Genomic DNA, 21824 nt, shown 5'->3' with positions numbered 1-21824 from the left:
GATGCATTTATACTATGTGAATGACTTTCAGTGAGATTTCAGCGAGAGAGAATCTGATCTGAAGTCAGTCGGCTGTTTTCATGGATGGTGTGTTTGTGAGGATCCTCAGCAGACAGACTAAGGTGCTGTTTGTTCTTTTTTGCCATATCTGTCTCACTTAGATGTTTCAGATCATCAAACTAATGTTAATATTGGACAGAAAAACCTGAGTAAATACAAAAGCCAGTTTTCGTATGATGATTTTATTTATTAAGGGAACAAAAAACCCTTCCAAACCTAGCTTGCTCCATGTGGAAAAGTCATAACCTTATAAGTGGTGTTTCCACCCATGGCAGCAACAAACAAGCATCTGAGAAAACTGTCAGTGAACATTTTTAAAGATTCATACTCCTGCTGTCATTTCAGCGACTACTGTGGGCTTGTTTGGGGCTAGAGATCTTCTCCTGTCCTGCCCAGCAGGGGGTGCTCCTGTTCCTTCCTTCAGTCCCAAATGCAGCCCATGCCTTGGGCTTGAACTGCACCTGAATTATTGAAATTGAGGTGACATCGATGAGCTGCTCCTCTTCTGCAGGGCTGGTGTTGCTTAGCCTTGCATTGCTGCTCCACCTGTCACAGCCCACTTTGAGAACCATCGCCAAAAAATATATGAAACAGGAAGTAAACTTCAGGATGCAATGTATGAGGAGGTATGGTCCAGTTTTGGGGGACTTTGTGAGGTGAACTGGACCATGGAAAGTTCACCATTTTCATTACTTTTCCTTTTGTTTGTTTGTATGAAAGGATTACAGACTATTTAAAAAAACGAGATAATGATGGACTGACTGTCATAATCAATGATTACTAAGTTTACCAGCCACATATGATAAGAAACCCTCTACAGGAGAATTTAGGACATTTTAATCTTATCATATCTTGTGGTTTTTTTGCAGGTTAAAGCTCATTTTGATAAATATCTGTCTCCTCTCTAGGTCGATGTTGTTCCTCTCAGTCCGCTCCAGTCTCAGTCCTGATGTGCTCCTTCCCATGGGAAACATCTGCAGACCCTAAAAAAGGCAGACAGGCCAACACCCAGCACACATGACAGAGCTGCTGTGGAGAAGACAACATGAAAGACGAGTTTAGAGGCTGAGGAAGACACGTTTAATCTTCTAATCTGGACTCTGAAGGCTTTATTTCATCCTGGAGCTGAGGCAGAGCCAGGCTGGACCTACACTTCACTGATATACCTACTATATTTACAGACACGCTCATCTTTGAATGGAGGGTGTTACAAACAAACACAGACAACGGCCACTGATGAGAGATGGAAGGCTGGATATCTGATATTTATGATGAAAGGAAACAACGAAAGACTTACAGCTGAGAAAATAGCCCAAAATAAAGTGTCAGCTGTGTTGTTTGATGTGCTCTGTTAGAATAAATCATGAGAGAATTGTGGATTTATTAACAAAGGATGGACGTATATTAAATACAATTATTCCTTTAATAGATATTAAGATTATTTCAGTCTTCTTTTAAGATTTAAAAGGAGTACATTGTTACACTGGTGAGGAGTCATACAGTAGAAAACAACATGGCTCCTCTCAGCTACAGAAAAAGATCTATTACACATTTCTATGGAGGCCCATGTCTGCCACTAAAAAGGAACAAATATGAAAGGTAGGTACTTATGAAAAATAATCTCATAATCTAATTTTATAATTTTGACTCTTTACCCCACAATCATAACTCTCATATCATAAATATGAATTTCTTATCTTCTAAATATCATGTTTATACTCGAATTACGACATTTTTCTCATGGTTTTGAATTTTGTAATTATGAGCTTTATTTCAATTTCAGTTTTTTTTTTTTTAATAAATCAATAACCACACTTTTTTTTGGATGCAAGTTAGAAAATTCAATTTTCCCGCAGATGTATGGGATTGTTTTAAAACATCTTGATTGAATTAAAATACCTTATTATGTACTTTAGAATGAAATAATGACTTAGATTGTTAACAAGAGTCTCATTAGATATGTTTGTCTGAAGGTTAAACATAAAAAGCCCCATAGAATATTAGGAAAATACAAAAAAATAATCTTAAATACCATATAGTATTTAAAAATAATAGTGAGATGGTTATAACATCAAGTTTCATAGAAGAAAAAAAAAATATATAATATCTATATCCAGGTACTGATACAATATTCATAAAAAAACATATAAAATGATAATATTAAGTCCCACAGAAACTAAAAATATGTATAAAATAATAATATCAAGTGCCATGGAAAATAAAAAGAAAGAATATTTACATTAGAACCACAGAAAAAAAAATATTGAGCAACATAAAAAAAAAGTAATAGTAACTCCCACAGAAAAAAAATATACAAGTATATGTATATTAAGTACCACGGGGAATCAGAAAGGTTAATATAAATATTAGGACCCATAAAAAACATATAAAACGAAAATATAATGCCAATTAGAAAATAAAACATATAAAATAATGATAGAAAGTCCCATAGATCATCAAAAATTAAATATTAATAATAAGACCTATAGAAAATAAAAATAGAAAATAAGAATATTGAGTGCCATACAAATAAAAATAATAAAAATAATAATAATAGTAAATGTAAATGAATAAAAAGGTAAAATAAAAATATTAGGACCCATAAAAAATATAAAATTAAATATAATACCAATTAGAAAATAAAGATATATTAAATAATGATAGAAAGTCCCATAGATCATCAAAAATATTAAGTATTAATAACAAGACCCATAGAAAATGAAAATATATAATGATAATATTGAGATGAAGGTACCGCCTACACTCTTATGGGATTGGAGGAGAAAATTAAGGAGGTGTGGCCAAATCCGTGTAACTCGACACCGGGGCCACGCGCTGTTTTGACTGTAAACTTTCCCCACGAGCTCGAGAGCAGGGCTCTGTCAGTGAGGCGCGGAGGGAGCGGAGGACCGTTGGAGACCTCTGTACCTGCGGTCGAACGGAATTCAACAAACATGTCCGTTTAAAAGACTTTAACTCGAGCTTTGTTTGGAGAAGTGGACCAGAAATTAAGACGTTTCTGTGGAGAAATGGAGGCTGTCAGTAAGTGGACCACTCAACAGGTGGCGGAGTGGATGAGAGGTAAGACGGACTGACGTTATCTGATCTCTATTTGGGGAAGCTAACGGTCCGGTGATAAAAGTTAACGGTTAGCGTTTGAAATAAATGGCCGCTTATTCGCTACATTAATAAACTGCCGTTTTTTCTAGCTTAAGTTGCTACGACCTTCTGTCATTCATCAGTTCATCAGAGAAATGGGTCTAAAAAGCTACAACTAGCTTAAAACAACTGAAATTAACCGCTTATCTGATGTTTAGATAAAGGCATTTTAGCTAAAGGTTGGTATCTTTGAATTTTCACCCGTGGTGCTGACTCTGTAGTTTATATCTGTGTTTTATTGACGTTTTGACTGGTTGAGGGTTCGTTGGGGTTGACACATAGACAATGGGATTAACTAAACTGATTGGTGTCCACTGTTGGGTCTCGTTTTTGGTCCATTTTCATCATGAATTTTAGCAGGATCTACAATTTTGGGGTCATATCCACTTCATACCACGAACTATCAGAAATGAGTATGAGAAAAAGTCCAAACATTTATGCTTTACCCTTCTTTGAATTTAGGTTTAATAATTTGATTTATAAAGTAGCTTTTCGTTGGGTACCAGTGAAAACTTTCAGACATTGCAGCCTAAATGAGCACCAGTTTACAAAATAGGTAATTTCAAAAATAATTTAAACTAGACTGGTGTCCCTGATCTGAATTAAAGTCATTTTTTATTTGGAATAAGTAAAAGATGCAGGAAAACATACTCTAGTCCGGTGATACTCAATGTGTGGCTCTTTTATGTCTTAATTTGAAACATTATTCTCATTTTTGCCACTTCTTTTTGAAACTTTTATCCTGCTTTTAGCAATTTTTGCCCATTTTTTTGGCCACTTTTCGCCCCTTTAAGCTGCCTTTTGCAATCAAATGCCACCTATTTCCTGTCTTTTTGCTGATTTTTGCCCATTTTTGCCATGTTTCCCTTATTTTTTTGCCTTTGTTTTGCCACTTTTGGACCATTTTTGCCACCTGTAACGCTTTTTTAAACCACATTTCACCCATTTTGAAACTTTCTGGCCTTTTTTTTTAACCACTTTTCTCAAGGTGTTTGCCCCTTTTTGCATATTTTTGCAACTTCTTGCCCATTTAAGCTGCCTTTTGCAATTAAATATGACTTTTGCCGATTTCCCTCACCTTTTTTCAGATTTTTGCCCATTTTTCCACCTTTTCTCCAGATTTTTGCTCATTTTCCCACCTTTATCTGATTTTTGCCCGTTTTTATGATTGTTTTCTGATTTTTGCCCATTTTCCCAACTTTTTTCTGATTTTTAGCCATTTTTGCCATCTTTTTTTCTGGTTTTTGCCTCTTTCTCATCTTTTTTTTTTCTCCAATTTTTGCCCATTTTTCCCATTTTTTTCTGATTTTTGCCCATTTTTTCCACCTTAATTCTGATTTTTGCCCATTTTCCCCTTCTTTATTTCTGATTTTTGCCCATTTTATTGTTTTTTAATCTCAGCCTTTACACTTGGATTTGAGGTTGTAGCTGGAATAACTGACACATATTTTGATATCAGTCTGCACACATAAAGAACCATAGTTTGACAGTCTGATGCATGCAGCATTGCACACGCTCCCTCTGTGATTATGTTCATATTTATCGGTTGTGTCATATGTGCTGGCTGCAGGTTGTCACCTTGTTTACCTTCTTTATCATATTTCCTGTCCTCTGCACTGATAGATACACACTCGGTGGTTGAGTAGCAGCTGGTTTGGTATTGCATGAGCCATGTTTTCATATGCTCGTTGTAGTATTTCATTAAGCAGTAAACAGGCCAGACCAGTTATAAGATCAGCCATAAAGTGACAACCAGGCTTGTGATCCAAGTGATAAAGAGCTGGTTTTAATTTCAAAGAGGATTAGACAAGGAGCAGCATGAGGAGGAGGGTTTGTGTGTGTTTGTATTTACATGTTAACAATTAAAAGTTCTACATTCTTCATCACACTCAGACTACTCTCTAGGAGTAACAGTGAAAGCTTGAAACCAGAAAAAAACACCTTACTTTGGCACTTAAAAACTGTTTATCCTGGAACAGAAAACCTAGAACTAAACTGCCAAACTGGATGTGTTCCAGTCCTTTGTTTTGAAGGAAACAATGACCTGGAAAACATCCAGGTTATGAAGTTGCAGTATTTTTTATCATAAGGAAAAGCTGATCATAAATTGTGCAGCGTGTCAAGGGACAAGTCAAGATAAAAGGTTTGCTTTGTTTGCAGAGTTTCAGTTCTCTGGGGTGAAAACCGCTGAATGCTTCTGAGTAGGGATGTCTAGATTCATCAGTTTAACATCGGTATTTGCCAATATTGCCTTTTCAGAATCAGAATCGATAGGCTAGACTGAAATAGATGGTTATAGAAAAATAATAATGATGCGCTATAAGTATTTTTTTTGAACCGATAACCGATAATTTCCTACTCCTGATGGCCGATGACTGATATATTTTTTTCAATTGTTGATTCAACGAAAGACGTTTATTTGATGTGTTTATGCACATCTGGGGGTAAGAAGGGGTTAATATGTAGTGAGCAAAGATACTTCTAACTAATTTTAACTAATGTCACTCATGTCTTTCAAAAAACAAAGAACTATCCTGACTTTATAACTGTTATTATAGTTCACTTTTTTAGTTAAACATTTGTGAACCAAGTACAGCATACACAAACTGACAGACGGTTGTCCCCCAGAAAACCGAATGATAACAGGCTGTTACGCTGAACAAATGGAGGTATTTGGGGGCCTGTTTTTTTTTTTTTTTTTGCTTAAGCCGGAATTAAAGCGAGCTGATGTTTTACATAAATATTAAAAGTATGCACTGACATAAGTCATATCAGAGAGAGGTTAAGAATGTAAAGTCCACCGTGGTCTGTGTCTAAACTTCAGTTCCTAACGTGGATCAGACTGAATGAAACCACATCAAACAGAGCAGGCAGGTACACGTCTGTGAAAGTAGCGCTGGATCAGGAGACTGCCAGACTGATTTTGTTATTATAACGTTGCGCCTTTTGGCTCTGGCAAGCTTTCTACAGTTTTCAATGCCTGCTTACGATCAGCGCTCTGCCTGGTATTAGCCATTGGCTCGGTCCTAATGCCCGCGGCTGAGGCTAGTGGCTGCTGCTGCTTCGTTTTAATGTCGTAAGGATGATGACTCTAAAGTGATTTCTAAGATCCGTTGAGGACTTCTTTCTACTCTTTGCGACCTTTGCAGGGCAAATTCTACACACGGTCGTGTTGTCCTCCCCGTAAACACTGAGTAACGCCACTGTGTTGTTAGCATTTTAGCACAGGGTCTGCTTCCTCTTCCTCTCTGGTGCTTAACAGTGGGTCGTGTGCTGCGGTGCCACCTGCTGTTTCAGAATGTGTAGTCTTGTGAGAAAGAAAACAAACGGCAGCACTGCCCTGCTGACAAAAATCTATATCTATATCTATATCTATATCTATATCTAAATATATATCGGGGCTAGTCATCATGATATCGGACTTACCCTAACAGCCATCGTATGGGGCTCTCCCTTGGTGGCCAGCCATGTCAGAGATGTTGGCTGCTGTACCTCTTTGTTTACTGATGTTTTTGGTTTTATTTTCTGCTTCTTTATGTGCAGTTGCTCCTTCAGAATAGAGCTTATGTTTTATTGACCCTGAACGCTGTAACTAACCCACAGCTTCATTGTGCAGCTCTGACACTCGGCGCTCCTTTCTGAGGGACTTTTCCATGACTTGAATTTACTGATGTGAGAAAGTGAGAGTCCATTTAGCCCAGTTTGTCCTCAGACAGCTCAAACACAAACACACATACCAGCACACACGTCATTGAACAGAGGGACAATGCGGAGTGGCATGTCGATGGCGGCTCATAAAGACTCAGACAATCCCTCCTCTTCACTGACGATGGCCTCCTGAAGTTTGGAGGGTCAGAGGGTCACTGTGACTCTTCACTGTGGAGGCGGTGTTATTTAACCACAACGACATGATCCCACTTTTGTTCTGCATGAAAAGACGACGACAAACAGGGTCAGTCACATGACCTGGACGGCTTCATTAAGCTCTGTCACTGACAAATAAAAACCAAACCATCACTTCTCTGATCTGTGCCAACCTTCAGCCATTTCTTTGGTCAGCTGTCACTTTGCAGTAATATTCGTCCTCATTTTGCCTTGACTTTCACTCCTTTTAAATCTCTGTTTATACTTCATGCTAACATCAACTCAAACCATCGTTAAAGTCTTTCAGTGTTTTCAACTTAAAGTCTTCCACTCTATTCTCCAAGCCCTTTAATTCCTGACAAAGTTCTGAATCTATAAACCTTTTTTTCTAAATCCATATTGTTATTTCTATAATATTTTTATTAACTGTTCATCTCTTTTTAAAAATAGACTAGATTAAAATTGCAATTTCAGCTGAAATGGTGTGGGGATGCTGAAAGCTGAGTTGTGGAAGAACTGCTGAAAATAGTCAAAAAGTACAAAAATAGCTGAAAATAGCATTAAAATAGCATGAAAGTAGCTAAAAAGGATAAAAATAGCTGAAAGTAGCCTCAAAAAGCTGAAAATAGCTGAAGAATAGCTGAAAGTAGCCTTAAAATAGCTGAAAATAGCATAAAATTAGCTGATAATAGCCTAAAAGTAGCTGAAATGGCATTCAGTAGCTGAAAAAGCATAGAAATAGCTTAAAATAGCATGAAAATAGCTGAAAATAGCATAAAAGCTGAAGAGTGTAATACCTGATTTGTGAAGAATGTGAAATCATTTCTTAAAATATAGAATTTTGAAAGCAAAATAGCTGAAAAAGTATAAAAAGTATAAAAAGTTTAAAAATAGCTGAAAAGAGCACAAGAAGCTGAAGAGTTTGATAGTAGAATAGTAATGCTTAGTCAGCATCCCCACTAATAATGTAATCATGCTGATATATTAGAAGATTTTTTTCAGAACAGTAAGTGATAATGCGTCAGCTGTGGACAGGTTTCAGTAAAATATTAACCCACACTGATCCAACAGAACTGATGCTTTACCAACTTTGTCCAACTGGAAGCAATAGGAGGAACTCTGGTAGCGCTCTGATTAGGGCTGGGAAAATAATCGCAAATAAGATTAAATCGCAAAATGGCCTGCTGCAGTTTCAAATCACAGAAGGTGCAATGTTTCTTTAACCTGTAATTTGTGTCAAAATACCAGTTTAAAATGTTTTTGCAGCAGAGACATTTTGTATTACATCATGCAATCATTCTAGTGCCATATTTTTTAAAATAGTGTACAAAAAAATCCTATTTTCTTTGTTTTTGCATGTTTTTCTTATGCTATATCTATTAGAATGATATTAAAATGACCATTCCCTTTAATACAACAGTTCATATCCAGTTTGCAAAATGAGTCAAACTCATCACAGTTAGATATTTTTTCAAAATTGTCCAGCCGTAGTTTAATCTCAGATTGTGGTGGTTATAGTATAGAATGAGTACATGAGTGGGGTCAAGTTAAACATTTTATTTTGTGTTTTATTTTATCTTTTATTGTGCATTGTTGAAATTTCATTATGTAAATATTTACATAATTTTGTAATTGATTTATTCTTTGAAGCATTAATATTAATTTATGCAGTTGATTTTAGTGAGGTTAGTACACAGTCATAGCCACACATGCAATGGTACTAATAATTGCCATAATAATTTCTTTCGGTGTTTGGTTTTTGGTTTTTGGTTTTTGGCCTTGGTTTCCTCATTTTCGGTTTCGGCCAAGAATTTTCATCTGGGTGCATCCCTAGTTTTTTTCCTGTGTTTGGATCCAAATAAATGTGATCAAATATGTAAGTAATGAACAGACTTCAGTTTGCCGAGATCTCTGAATCTAAATCAGTCCCTGACCTGGATTCTGTTGTAGTGTTTAGCAGATATCTGCCTTCAGCTGCAGGCTGAGGGTGTGTGTGCTGTTTGTTTGTATTGTGTGTTATTGTGTGTATACTAACATTGAACCTCTGAAGATACAGGGTTTTCTTTATATGTGGTTTAGTAAAAATCTCTCTGTTAGCTCTAAGTTTGTTCCCACACTGACTGAGCCGCTCCAGCTGACCACAAACTCTTAATCCGTGAATATCAGAGTGTTAGGGATAGTCAGGGAATTCCTTCAATGGAATATGGGTCAACGTTTCCAGGTTTAGCGGCTGTAATGTAAACTGAAAAACACGTTTGACAGTGAAGAAGAGACGTTTCCTGTGTCAGGTTGATGAAGGCATGTGAATAAATCAGGATACTCAGGTTATTAAAGGTTATGGGACAGATTCATATGAGCTCTTTATGGAGCAAAGAGGTTATCAACATTTTTAATACTTTAATATTTATCAAGACCACACCTTTAAATAATACAGTTTACATTATTTTGAGCACTAACCATTGATGACACACTTTACTGGAGTTTTCCTGCAATTTTAGCAATTAGAAAAAGAGATTTGAGAGGAAGTTACCACATTGCCAAGGACTGTTTTCACTGTTGTATCAAAATGGGTATCAGTGTTTTATTTTACATATATTGTACTGAATCTTTTTGAAAATGTTCCAGTACTTTTTTCCTCCCCAAAACCGACACCAGAACGTAGAGTATGAGCCGATACTGGTGTAAACTTTCTGTACATACTGTGCTGTGCAAAAGTGGCACGTTATTTTAGCACTGCAGGGAACTCAGAACATGACCCAGCAAATACAATGGTAATGTGCAACCTCTCTGCGACACTTACAGTTGTTTTTCCTGCTAATTATTGTGAGTGTAACTGCTAAATATTAAAATAACAATGACACTGAGGACCACATCTCTCTTTACTTTCTCTCCATTATGCACTATTCAAGCTGTCTCCACAATGATCTGCACCTTTAAGCATGATGTGATGATGGGACACCCTGTCATTGGTTGACAGACCGTCACAAAGCATTCTGGGAAAACAATATACCTTTAAGCATTCAAGCTTGTGGCAATAAATGGTTAAAAGTGGTTAAAAAATGAATTAAATGACATTCAATATCAGATCTACAAGTGTGAATTTAATATTTAAAGTCCCATAAAGTCACCCAAGCCCCAGGCCCACTATAGAAACGCTTCTGTAAGGGCCAAGAAGGCATGGATAGCTTGAAGGAACAGTGCAATGGATAGCTTCAAGAGGGCAAAAAAAAAAAAAAAAAAAAATAGGCTATGGTTTATGGTTAAAAAGTTCTTTAACTTTTAATAACTTGTGCCACTTTTTGTCTAATATGATATGCTGGTATTGGATCGGCGCGTAAGCATTGTGTACTCACAGATACAAATACCCACATTTTCAGAAGTATCAGACTTATTTTTGATTGTAGTATCTGAATCAGGACAACTCTGATTTTGATAATTCAGGTACCAACCCTACACTTATTCTTCTGATTTTATAACATCATAGAGGAGGTTTAGTGCTAAACAGCTGCTGTTTGACACACATTATAGTGACTGTTCAGTGTCTATTATGCCTGCCTCACACTAGATCAGTGATGCACAACATGTGGCTCTTTAATGCCTTCATTTTAAATATTATTCCCCCAGAAAACCTTAAATAAAGGAAACATTTTTGCCCCTTTTTTACCATTTTTTGCCACTTTCATCCATTTAAGCTACCTTTTGTCATTAAATACCACTTTTACCTACTTTTTGCCCATTTTTGCCACTTCTTTTTGCCACTTTTCCCCATTTTTTTCAACTTTTTGCCACTTTTCACCCGTTTAAGCTACTTTTTGCCATTGAAAACCAATTGTTTCCTTTTCCCCCATTTTTTCCTTTTCTTTTAGCCATTTCTCCCCATTTCACCCTTTTCCACCACTTTTTGCCCATTTAATCTACCATTTGCCATTTAATACTACTATTTTCCTATTTTTTGCCTATTTTTGCCACTTCTTTTAGCCACTTTTATCCAATTTTTGCCCCTTTTCTTCATATTTTGCCCATTTAAGCATCCTTTTGTCATTAAATACCACTTGTTTCATATACACCACTTGTACTGACTGCTTTTTAACAGTTTTAGTCACTTTTCACTTATTTTTTTGCCACCTGTAACTCATTTTTTTGTCACTTCTCACCCATTTTTTGCTACTTTCTGACCCTTTCCCCTTTTTCTCCCCATTTCACCACTTTTCATACATTTTTGCTGCTTTTTTACCATTTTTGCCATCTTTAACTCATTTTTATTGCTACTTCAAGTCGTTTTTGCGACTTTTCAGCACTTAGATTGCAAAGGTATTGCTCTTGCAAAGGTATTTTTTAACTATTTAGCTCTTTGGTTGAGTAACACTGCACTAGATGATTTTCAAACTTTAACCAATTTTTAAAATGTGGGGGACGACACATAAGAAAGATTTAACGGAGCCTCCAAATGTACGAGATAATTCAGCCAGATCATTAGCCAATGGAGCCTGTATGATCAAACATGACTGCAAAAACTAAAGAGATATGGAGGACAGTCAACATGATTAGCTTGCTGTCCTGGTGTGTGTTCAGTTTTACGGTGATATAAATGAATCAAAAAGAGGATCTGGGTAAAATCCTGGCTGAGGAGACGGTATTGGTGCAGCTTATACAAACTTTTGGTTAAAGACGTGGTATTCTGCCAGAGGCAGCCCAGTCTGGAATATCAAAAATCAAACGCCTACTCAGTCATTTTTTTTCTTGCTCTGATTGGGCCAGAAGGAATGCGACTGACAGAATGTTCATCCAATCACCTACTGAGAGATTTGGAGGGGTTTTGCCCTTCCCAAACACACAGTATGGGCAGATGGATGTTAAATGTAACCCATGGGTAGGTGAACCAGTCAGGTAAATCTGACCCAAAGCTGGCATAAAATCCTCTAGTTTATAGCCAGCCTTAAGGTACTGAGAGGCCCCCGGGGTACCGCTAGATGCAGGTTCCATACATTTACCATGTTATGTTTGGTTAAAAAACCCAGGTGATGATTAGAAAACGTTGAAGGCGTGCCACAGTTTCAGTATGACAGTGAACAGTTTTCATTGTGTTTAAACCCCTACATGTAGAAAAGTTTCTGATCTTAAACAGTCCATGATGTCTCTCATTATGACTGAGGTTGTTTCTGCAGGTTTTTTTTAAACTCAGATGATGAAAGTCTGCCCCAGGCTTCAGTCACAAACTGATCACACAGCTGTAGCTCAGAGGTGAAAACATGTGAGCTCAGCGTGTTCAGACAAATCTGCATACTTCTCTGCTGGTCTGGCAGGTGCAGTCTCACATCTCCCTGTAAATGACGACAGAATGGTTAGTGTGTAGAGACAGACACATAAGGGGACATCTCACCTTCACTAACACTAATACTGCATGCATATAAAGCCATTTATATGTGGAATCTTCCAGCTCAAAGCTTCTCAGTTGTGTTTTTGATTGTTCTGTCTTCTCAGATTGTGGGTTGAATTTAAAGAAAGTTATTTGACCTTCTAAATTTGACATTCTAAATCTGTGATATTTCTCCACTGTGGGTAAATCTGTCAAAAACAATCCATCTGTATCTATTCTGCCTCTCACCTGTAGAAAGCAGGGACCCCAGGTTTGGCAGAGAACACACTACCATGATTTGGTACCAGATTTAGGCAAGAGAATAAATGCTTGGACTAAAAGTAAAGACTAAAATGTGAGGACTTTTACGGACTAAAACTAGACTAAAATGTGTTTGAGTTTTTGTCGCCTAACACTAAAAAGGATAGAAATGACTAAAATGTGACTAAAACTAAAATGCTTTTCATTTAAAGACTAAAATTAAAAATTACTGCCAACATTAACAGTAGCTGGATTTCAATTACACTTGGAAATGCGCAAAATTGAAATAGCGCAATAAAAAACTGGTAATGGAAACACCTGAATTTTGAAAAAATCCCTAAAATATAGCTAAAAAGTTTTTACGCTTTCATGAGGAGTTTTTTTCAGGTGTTTCGATATAGAAATATATTGCAAAAGTGCAATGGAAACACTTTTTCTGCATTTACAAGTCACGGGATGTGATGTACGGTGTCACGTGATCAGTCACTCCAAGCCAACATGGCGCGGTACGCGTGGACAGAAGAATAGACAAGACTTTTCTTAACATCATACTTCTACCCTTATGCGTGGCTTTTGCCATACATACGTACTTTAACTCTGAACAATCATCCGTTGCCTTCGTCTTTTGTTCAAAATTATCAAGGCAACCACCGTAGATGTAACCAAAACCCTACCAACATGCAACAGGTTTTTAGCGTCAAGCTTCCCTGCAGCGGGTTCACACGAGATTTTATGAGAATTGCAAGGCCTATGCCCAAAACTCCCCTCAATGGAAACACATTCAAAATGCAATTATACTTAATTGAAATTTAAGGAATATCTCTTTTATTTTGCAAAAAACTGTAATGGAAACCCAGCTACTGATGCAATGAACCAACAACGTTGTTGACAAAATTCTGAGACAAATTTAATTGAGGATGTTTCATTGGATTGGTGTTTTCATGCTGAACTTGCACATAGCATTATTTTCCTGTGTGGAGATTGATGAGAGGTGAGCCATCTCACTACATGTTGGCAATATTCGCTCAGGCAAATCAATGACCACGTAAACAAAACATATCCTTATGATGGGGGGGCCGATGCAACAATGCCGTGTCCCAAATTAATAATAAACTCATGAGCGTTTACCCTCAACGCTGCAGGTAAGTGTTTACCTTCTGCTGCAGAGTCTTGATAAAAGATAGGAAGCAAAGGGTGACTGATTTGTCTGCAACAGCACCAAAACTAACTCCTGAGCCAACCCCACTGTTTTAACTTGTTAACAAAGACGGCAAGCATGGAGTCAGGACATTTATCGTTGCTTCTACAGCTGAAAAAGAGCATTCACCCTGCCTATCCATTCAGTTATCAGCCGCTGTTGTCCTCTCCCTCTCTCACACAGTGATTGGAGTGTATGCATGTGTTTGACAAGGTTATTATAGTTTGGGATTTTTTGGGGGCATCCCCAGTTTTGCATTCCTTTGGCTGTTATTAGGCCCATACAGCTGTATATATCCCTTATCTGACATTGAGGATGCTTGTTTTGTATTGAATAAATAGCAACAGTGCCTCCTCTCCTGTCTGCACCTGTCGGCGTCAGGACCTTCACAGGTGTGCTGTTTTAACTCCTCAGCTGAAAAGAATCCAGAGCAGCAACACTTGATCCTGAGAACTGTGATAACAGAAACTCTGTGGCTCTGCTCCGATAAGGGGGCTCACGTGATGAGGTTTCCCATTGAATCCAGAGCTTGAAGGTGGATGTTTGTTTAGAGGGAGGGGACCTGCTGTCAGCTGAGAGCTGCATCACCACAGCCTGCACCATTGAGTATTACTCGTTTTCTTGTGTTGCTCCTTTTGATTCTTCAAGTTCCATATAAACCACATGAGTATCAGTACTGTTCTGGTGTTAAGGGATCAGGTCCAGCTCCTAGTCAGTGCTTAAGTTCATCCTGTAGGTGTTGGATGGGATTGAGGTCAGAACTCTGAGCAGGCTGAGTCTAATTTTCCACACCAAACAGGACAACCCATTCTTCATAGACTGGGATTAGTGACATGTGCATGTGAGTATTATAGTGTTGAAACTGGACAGGGACAAACGGATACTGATGTGTAAACAGAAGCATTGTGTGCTGTGTAGCATTGGGACCGAAAGGACTTAGGTGCTAAAACTTCATAGCACAGGATCACAATTTGAGAGTTTGAATGTAGAATTAGTAAATAATTAGCATTTTTAATTCCCTTTAGTCACTCAGGGGCTGTTTCTCTGTGGCGTCACACTCATGGACCCATGATTGTGTTATCACAGGGCGTTACAGTGAAGGTTTTCACCTTAACAATACGCACGCTCCATCTTTACTGCCAGTGTAAAAAATATAAATTATAATCCTCCTGTGTCTCTGTGTCACATCCAACAGCAGCTCATATGCAGCTCAGCTTAGCTTCTATTGGATCTTCTTCCAGTTGACTGTGCTAACATGTTAGCAAGCAGCTAACTGGTTGTATGTCAGACATTAAAAACATGGTCAACTTTACAGCTCTGTAAATTTCATACATTCAACTTTTGAGCATGCACACAGCCTGACGTATAGGAAGTTCATAACCGGCTTTATGATACCTGACACCTCTAAAGCTAGGCATACACTGGGCTTCGATATTTTGATTATACAACTGCACAGACACGGTGAGAGCAGAACCATGAGCAGAATCCTCAACTATGCAGCATTTTTTCTTTATAAACTGTCAGACAGCATCTTATATCACTATGAAACAGCAGGAATGATGTTCTGATGTGCCCCATTCCCTGCAATAATAAAGGAAACAAACAAGCAGGAGAATATTCCAACCTGTAGAGCTCCAGTTGAAGCTGAATATTTGTTTGTAGTCAGCTGCTAGTTGTGTTTGCTTGTGATGCTGTTTACATGTATGAGAGGAAGACAGAGGGTCAGAGTGGTCATTTCCCTGTTTGTAGCTATTTAAAGCTGGAAACAGAGACACTACTACTTCATCCTCTGTGTATGAGACTTTTCAAAGGAAACGTCGTTGTACTTTGTCACAGTCCAAGCTGTAGAGTGAGCATATAAATCATGTGTTGTCATGCATCATAAACATTTCGGTTGTACAGTGTGAGCTGACATTCCACCACAACTGTTACAGAGTTGGCTGGAAATTACGATGTACAGCCAACTGGATCTCCAAGCTTTGTTGAGCCAGTTTAGCCACAGAAAGTCTGCGTATGCTATCTTTGTGTTATGGTGCAGCATGCAGGTTGTAATGTTTTCAAAGAAGTATCTGAAGGAAACAGAAAGCTCCAGAAACTCTTGTAGTTCAGAGAACACCTTCAGTGATCTAGTAAAGTTCTTCTAGTTGGAGCTTCCTGTTTCCTTCAAGACTTTATTCATCCTCCATACACCTTGGAACTTGGTGAGGTTGTGCCAGATATACCTACCTCAGCTGAATAGGTATCTCAATCAATCAATCAATAAATCAATCAAACTTTATTTGTATAGAACTTTTCATACATTGAAATGTAGCACAAAGTGGTTTACACACAACAGTAAATTAAAAGACAAATACATGAGTTCACCCCCCCAATCCCTTACCCACTACCCCCCATCCCACCCTGTTCCCCCACCCTCTTCTCCAATCTGTAGTCCAAATACGGCATTGGCAACTACGCCATAAATAATGAATTCCTTTCAAACAGGAATGTGCGTACCGAGGAAACGCCATGTTAAAACTCAGAATGAGGAAACACTGGAGGTTAGGTTAAAATCTTAAAACAAAGTGACGGTAAATAAAATAAAAACAGAATGAGAGGATACTAAAATAAGAATAAAAAACAAAATATAGCTCAATAAAACTGTATAGAATAAGTAAAAAAAACTAAAAGAGAGCTTGGTAAAGTTACGTTAAGAGGATAAACTGCTAAAAGGCAATCCTAAAAGTAAGATAAAGTGAGATAAAACCTAAAGCATAGACAAAATTAAGATGATAAACTAGATTTTACTTCAAAGCCAGGCTATAAAGGTAGGTCTTGAGTTTGTATCTAAATGCACAGATAAGCTTTTGTCTAACTCGTGGAGCTGATGTGAGGAAGCAAGCAGGAAAATTCACCTCACAAGAAAGAAGTTGAACCATCTTAAATTCTGATGGAGTATGCAGTGAATTTTTTTTTTTTATTTACAACATGATAAAAAGTCTAAGTAATGGAGCTTTAACTCTGTGTAAACCAGGAAAATCCCTGCTTTGTGACGGACATTAGGACTGATGGTGATTTTGATCAAAATGTCCCAGTGGTGTTCTTTCTTCGTTTTCATGCCGTTGGTCTTCCACCCAGTGTTTATTGTTATCAGTGAAACTGAGTTCACTGAGGGAGCGCGCTGAATCAGAGGAAGCTTCCAGATTGTCTTCACTGAGCGCCTCTTCCTGCCTTTCCCTCCATGTGAGCAACACTGCAGCTGTTCAGCAGAGGGTCCAGAACCAAGTTCACATGACAGTTCACCTTAAGATGGGCTGATTAGATTATTGATTTGCTGAATGAGACATTTTTTCAATAATTTAATAACTAGCTAGTTTAGGATATAATGCAGTCTGTCTCTGCTTTATGAGAGATATCTGAATGAAATGTGACTGCATTGTCTTTTTAAGCCCATGTTAAGTTTGAACTACTGAGCTGCACTAGTACAGAGCTGAGGACACGTTCCTGCAGTGGTGAAATGAACTGGTAATGACTCTGAACTGAGCAGCACTACTGTTACATCATCCTGATTCATTTAAAGCGTCATTAATGAATCCTATTATAACAGACTGGAGCACTTGTTCTGCCTACGTCAGCACTAATCGATCCAGCTCAGCACAGGCGTAAGAGTACTAAAGATTAAAACCTTCAGGACCGGTCTTTATGACAGGGCAAACTAGTGAAGCAACAGCATTTGATCATTTTAAAATGGATGTTAAAGTTAACACAGGCGGTCATTATCAATATCAGGTGAATGTTTTTGAATTTAGTGATCATCTTTTCATTTAGTGCCAACAGCAGATCCAAAACTGACTCTTAAACTGATGAATGAATTCCTCTTCGCTGTCTGTTTTTTAATTTATGGTAAGAAAAAACATTGTAACACCACTTCTTCACTATTAGGCTAGTTAGAATCTGTAGAATCAATTTTCACTACAAAAGACCTGGTCGTCTATCTTTTTACCGAAGCTAGAACACCTGATAACATGCTGAGTTTTTTAATGTTAGAAGCAAAGGCTAATATGGCAGCAACGTCTCAACGCCAAAGATGGGTTAAAATTGTTCTAAAATACAGGTGGCTAGACTTTTTGCATCGCTTTGACCAGCAGGGTTGTAAAAACTCTGTAATACCAATTTACAATATGTCATTTTAATTTTCCTCCTTTAATAGTTTAAATATAATAAGGAATAATCACAAAAAAATAGCAGTACAGTGTTAAAACACATTGAGGTTATTCACTTTTTTTTTTTTAAGATTTGTTTTTGGGTATTTTTGTGCCTTTATTGCGGGGGTCATCAAGTACATTTGCACAAGGGCCAGATTTAGTCTTGACAGAGTCTCTGGGGGCCGGACTTCCAAATAAAGACAAATTAAATCAATATTTTGTTCTTATTAACATATTATTTTATTAATATTTGTATTTTCTGTTAAAACTCAGGACATTTTTAGGCATTACCAGTGAGATCTGTCCCGATCTATAATGCCGTAGACCACAGAGAATGGGCCCTCATAATTATAGTTTAGCACCAATATGAACTCATGTTTAACACTTTTCTCTACTTCACTGCTTCTTTCTATTCTGGCTACATTTTGTGCCATTTTTAACCCATTTTGGAATTTGGAATTTTCCCTTAATAAAGGACTAATAAAGGAATATCTTATCTTTTTGGCACTTTCTGCTATTTTAACCCACTTTCCTGCCTTTTCACTACTTTACCAGTGGCTATTTTTGCACCATTTTGCCTCTTTTAACCCATTTTTATACTTTTCGTCCTTTTTTGCCTCTTTAACCTGATATTTTGCCATTCTTTGACTCCTTTAAACCTCTTTTCTTACCTGTCTTATCCCTCCTTTTTCCATTTTTGCCCCTTTTTGTCTATTTTTGCCACTTTTCATGACTTTTTTACACCATTTTTGCCACTTTCAACCCATGTTCTAAATATCTTTTGACCCCTTTTCCTTTTACACTGATGGTTTGCCACATTTTAACCTTTTTTCACCACATTTCCTGCAAGTTTATGTCCCTTTGTGCCACTCCACAGCCCATCTGGATGCTTACCACCCATTTTTGCCACTCTATAACCCCTTTTCACCACTTTATCCGTCCATTTTTTTCCAGTTTTAACACATTTTTTAAATATTTACAAGTGAATTTCTGTAAAAATAGATCAAATGTGAAGTCATTCTAAAACTGCTTGAATATTAATTGTTTTTGATGTGGATTTAACAGCTGCAGACATTTAAAGCCAAGAGATACTCTTAAAACCACAACATTTTCTTTTCCCGCTTTTCTGAATGTAATGGTCTTCTTGGGGCCAGACAGGAAGCTTTGGGCTGCCAGTTTATGAGCAGTGCTTTATTGGATAGAGGAGGACAGTGGATAGACTCGGAAACAGGGATGGGAGTTGGGGAGAGACATGCAAAGGGCCTCATGCCAGATCTGAACCTGGGCTGCCCGTGTACATGGTGCGCCTTAACCACTCGACTACTGGCACCCCCGTTATTCACTTTTTAATGGCGTGGAGAGAAAAGATGATCAGCAGTACAGGGTTTACTTCTCACGCATTTTTTAATGCAGGGACAGCGGAGGGCAGTCTAGTCTTTAAGCAAGCAAATGTGAATTGTGCCATTTAATATGTTATTTATTATTCATAATTTCACATCCAGATGTAGTTTAAAGACAATAGCTGATTCACAAGTTGTTTAGAAGCTCAACTAAAGGGTTGTGAGTGTTTTTGCGTGCTCCGCTGGAGACCTGATCATTCCTGCATGCTTTAGCAGCAAAAGATGACTGCACACGCATAACTTTGGTCCACTCTAGTCTAATGTTTAGACTCATGAGTAACGCTTTCAATTTAATAAATTATAATGATGCAACAAGAAAACACTACTCAGTTTGGCAATCATGTTGATGGACTGATTTAATGCCTATGTTAATAATAATAATGATAAAGTAATACATCAGACTTTATTAAGGCTGTCAGTCTTATTGTAAGGTAAACTGCGTGTAATAAGAACAGTATTTGCCAGGAATAACAGCTTCATGGCTCAGATTCTATGTGACCATGATTCTGATCACAGCTGCTCACAGATGTGCTTGAAATGGTTCCTAAAAACAAACTAGCTACCTCTTCAATCTAAAATTAAAGCCACTGTTTATGAGAATGTGTTTACAGTTTGTGCAGCGTGCTCATCACTCAGTGACTTTCAAAGTTTATTTCTCAAGGCACACCATCTCAGTAGGCTAGACTACTGTAATGCACTCCTCATTGGGATCTCTGGCAAGAGCATCCAGAGATTACAGTATATTCAGAACAGTGCTGCCAGGATCCTGCTGAGGGTCCGCAAACATGAACACATCACCCCCATTCTGAAATCTCTTCACTGGCTCCCTGTCCCATACAGAATCGAGTACAAGGTCTCCCTCCTTACCCATCAGTGCATCCACGGACATGCCCCCCAATACCTCAAGGAACTCCTCACCCCCCAGACCTCCTCATGCACCCTCCGTTCCGCAACCAAAAACACCCTCCAAGTCCCCAGAACCAAGCTCCGCACTATGGGTGATCGGGCCTTTTTCTCTGCAGCTCCAAGGCTGTGGAACGCCCTCCCTGACCACAAACTGCAGATGCTTTTAAAAGAGACCTAAATACCTATCTTTTTACTAAAGCTTTTTGCTAAAATTCTTTTATAGGTTCTCCTCTTAATTGATTTTATAATTTTATCATATTACTCTTCTGCTCTGTAGCACTTTGAGATTGCTGAAATGTAAAGTGCAATACAAATAAAATGTATTATTATTATTATTATTATTATTATTCAGTACTCATGTAAATCTCCTCTGAAACATGTCTGCATTTGATGTATAGTTGTACTAATAATGTATGGTTATTCAAATTCACCACACACACCTAGACATTCCTAGCCTTCGACATTTGGGAACAACTGAAGCACACAAATACACTCCAACATGTTTTACCAGCCTGCCTTTCAGCTATTTCTGCCTTATTCACAGTTGTTGATTAAAGCAATCTTCTGCAAAACTTTTTGCACCTCTTATTAGGCATTTTTACACCAAATTATCCAAATATATATATATATATATATATAGGGTTAGAAAATTCCAGAAATACCACAGAAAAAAAGTTTAGCTTTCTAAGTGGTTGTCCAGTTTTTTGATTCTTTATGAGAAATAAGTTTTAAAACGATATTGTAACTGGTTATTTTAGTCCGTGGCTGTAGAAATTCCTAAGGCACACCGAGAACCACTGATCTATGAGTCAGAGTCAGTGATGGAGCCCACAGGCTATGAGAGAAATAGTTTTATTAACCTCCATGATGGGCTATATATGCAAAATAGAAAAGGTCAGTGTGTTTGCATGGAGGGTCTTCCTCATTGTTCCAGTCAGTTGAAATCACAGCCTCTGAAATTTTCCATCATCCTTTAAAAAACCCTGTAAAAGACTGAGAATCTTCAGTTTATGTGACCTCTGCTGCAGGGTTGAGCTTCTCATCATCTCCTGCTAAAATAAGCGAAGAAAAATTAACAATAAAGGAGAAATAGAAGCATCTTTTCTTTTTGCATTTAAGGTTATTTCTATCTGGTGATCGTGGCTGTAACCTTTGCTAGGTAAGTATCATGAGCTAAGAAATTAGCGGGAAAGCTCTTGTGCTAACCTCGAGGCTATCATGGGTTTCTTCTTTTGTTTGGTGATGGAGAGGTCACACCTATAGATCGTCAGCATCAGAGGTAACGCCTGTGAAACCTCACATCAGCTTCCCACCAATGGGGGGTCTACTGAGCCAACATTCAACTGTTATAGGGATGTGCCTCAAATCCAGCAAACCTCTCATGATTTATGTCCATTAAGAAAAATTAACCTGCAGCTGTGAAATAAAGTATTTCA

At 37.7% G+C, this 21824-nt stretch overlaps 1 protein-coding gene across 1 annotated transcript in view; it reads left to right on the top strand.

Moving 5' to 3' along the window:
• Positions 1-2918: 2918 nt before the first annotated feature.
• Positions 2919-21824, top strand: part of LOC121521887 (connector enhancer of kinase suppressor of ras 3-like) — a 65563-nt gene continuing 46657 nt past the window's right edge. Inside the window, exon 1 of the mRNA XM_041806081.1 lies at positions 2919-3141. Coding sequence (XP_041662015.1) covers positions 3090-3141 — 52 coding nt within the window. The 5' untranslated portion in view covers positions 2919-3089. The remainder of the gene's footprint in view (positions 3142-21824) is intronic.

The sequence above is a fragment of the Cheilinus undulatus genome, linkage group 14 (genome assembly GCF_018320785.1).
Source record: "Cheilinus undulatus linkage group 14, ASM1832078v1, whole genome shotgun sequence".
NCBI classification, from domain to species: domain Eukaryota; kingdom Metazoa; phylum Chordata; class Actinopteri; order Labriformes; family Labridae; genus Cheilinus; species Cheilinus undulatus.
Note: the sequence above shows the minus strand (reverse complement) of the source record. Positions and strands in the feature narration are given on the sequence as shown.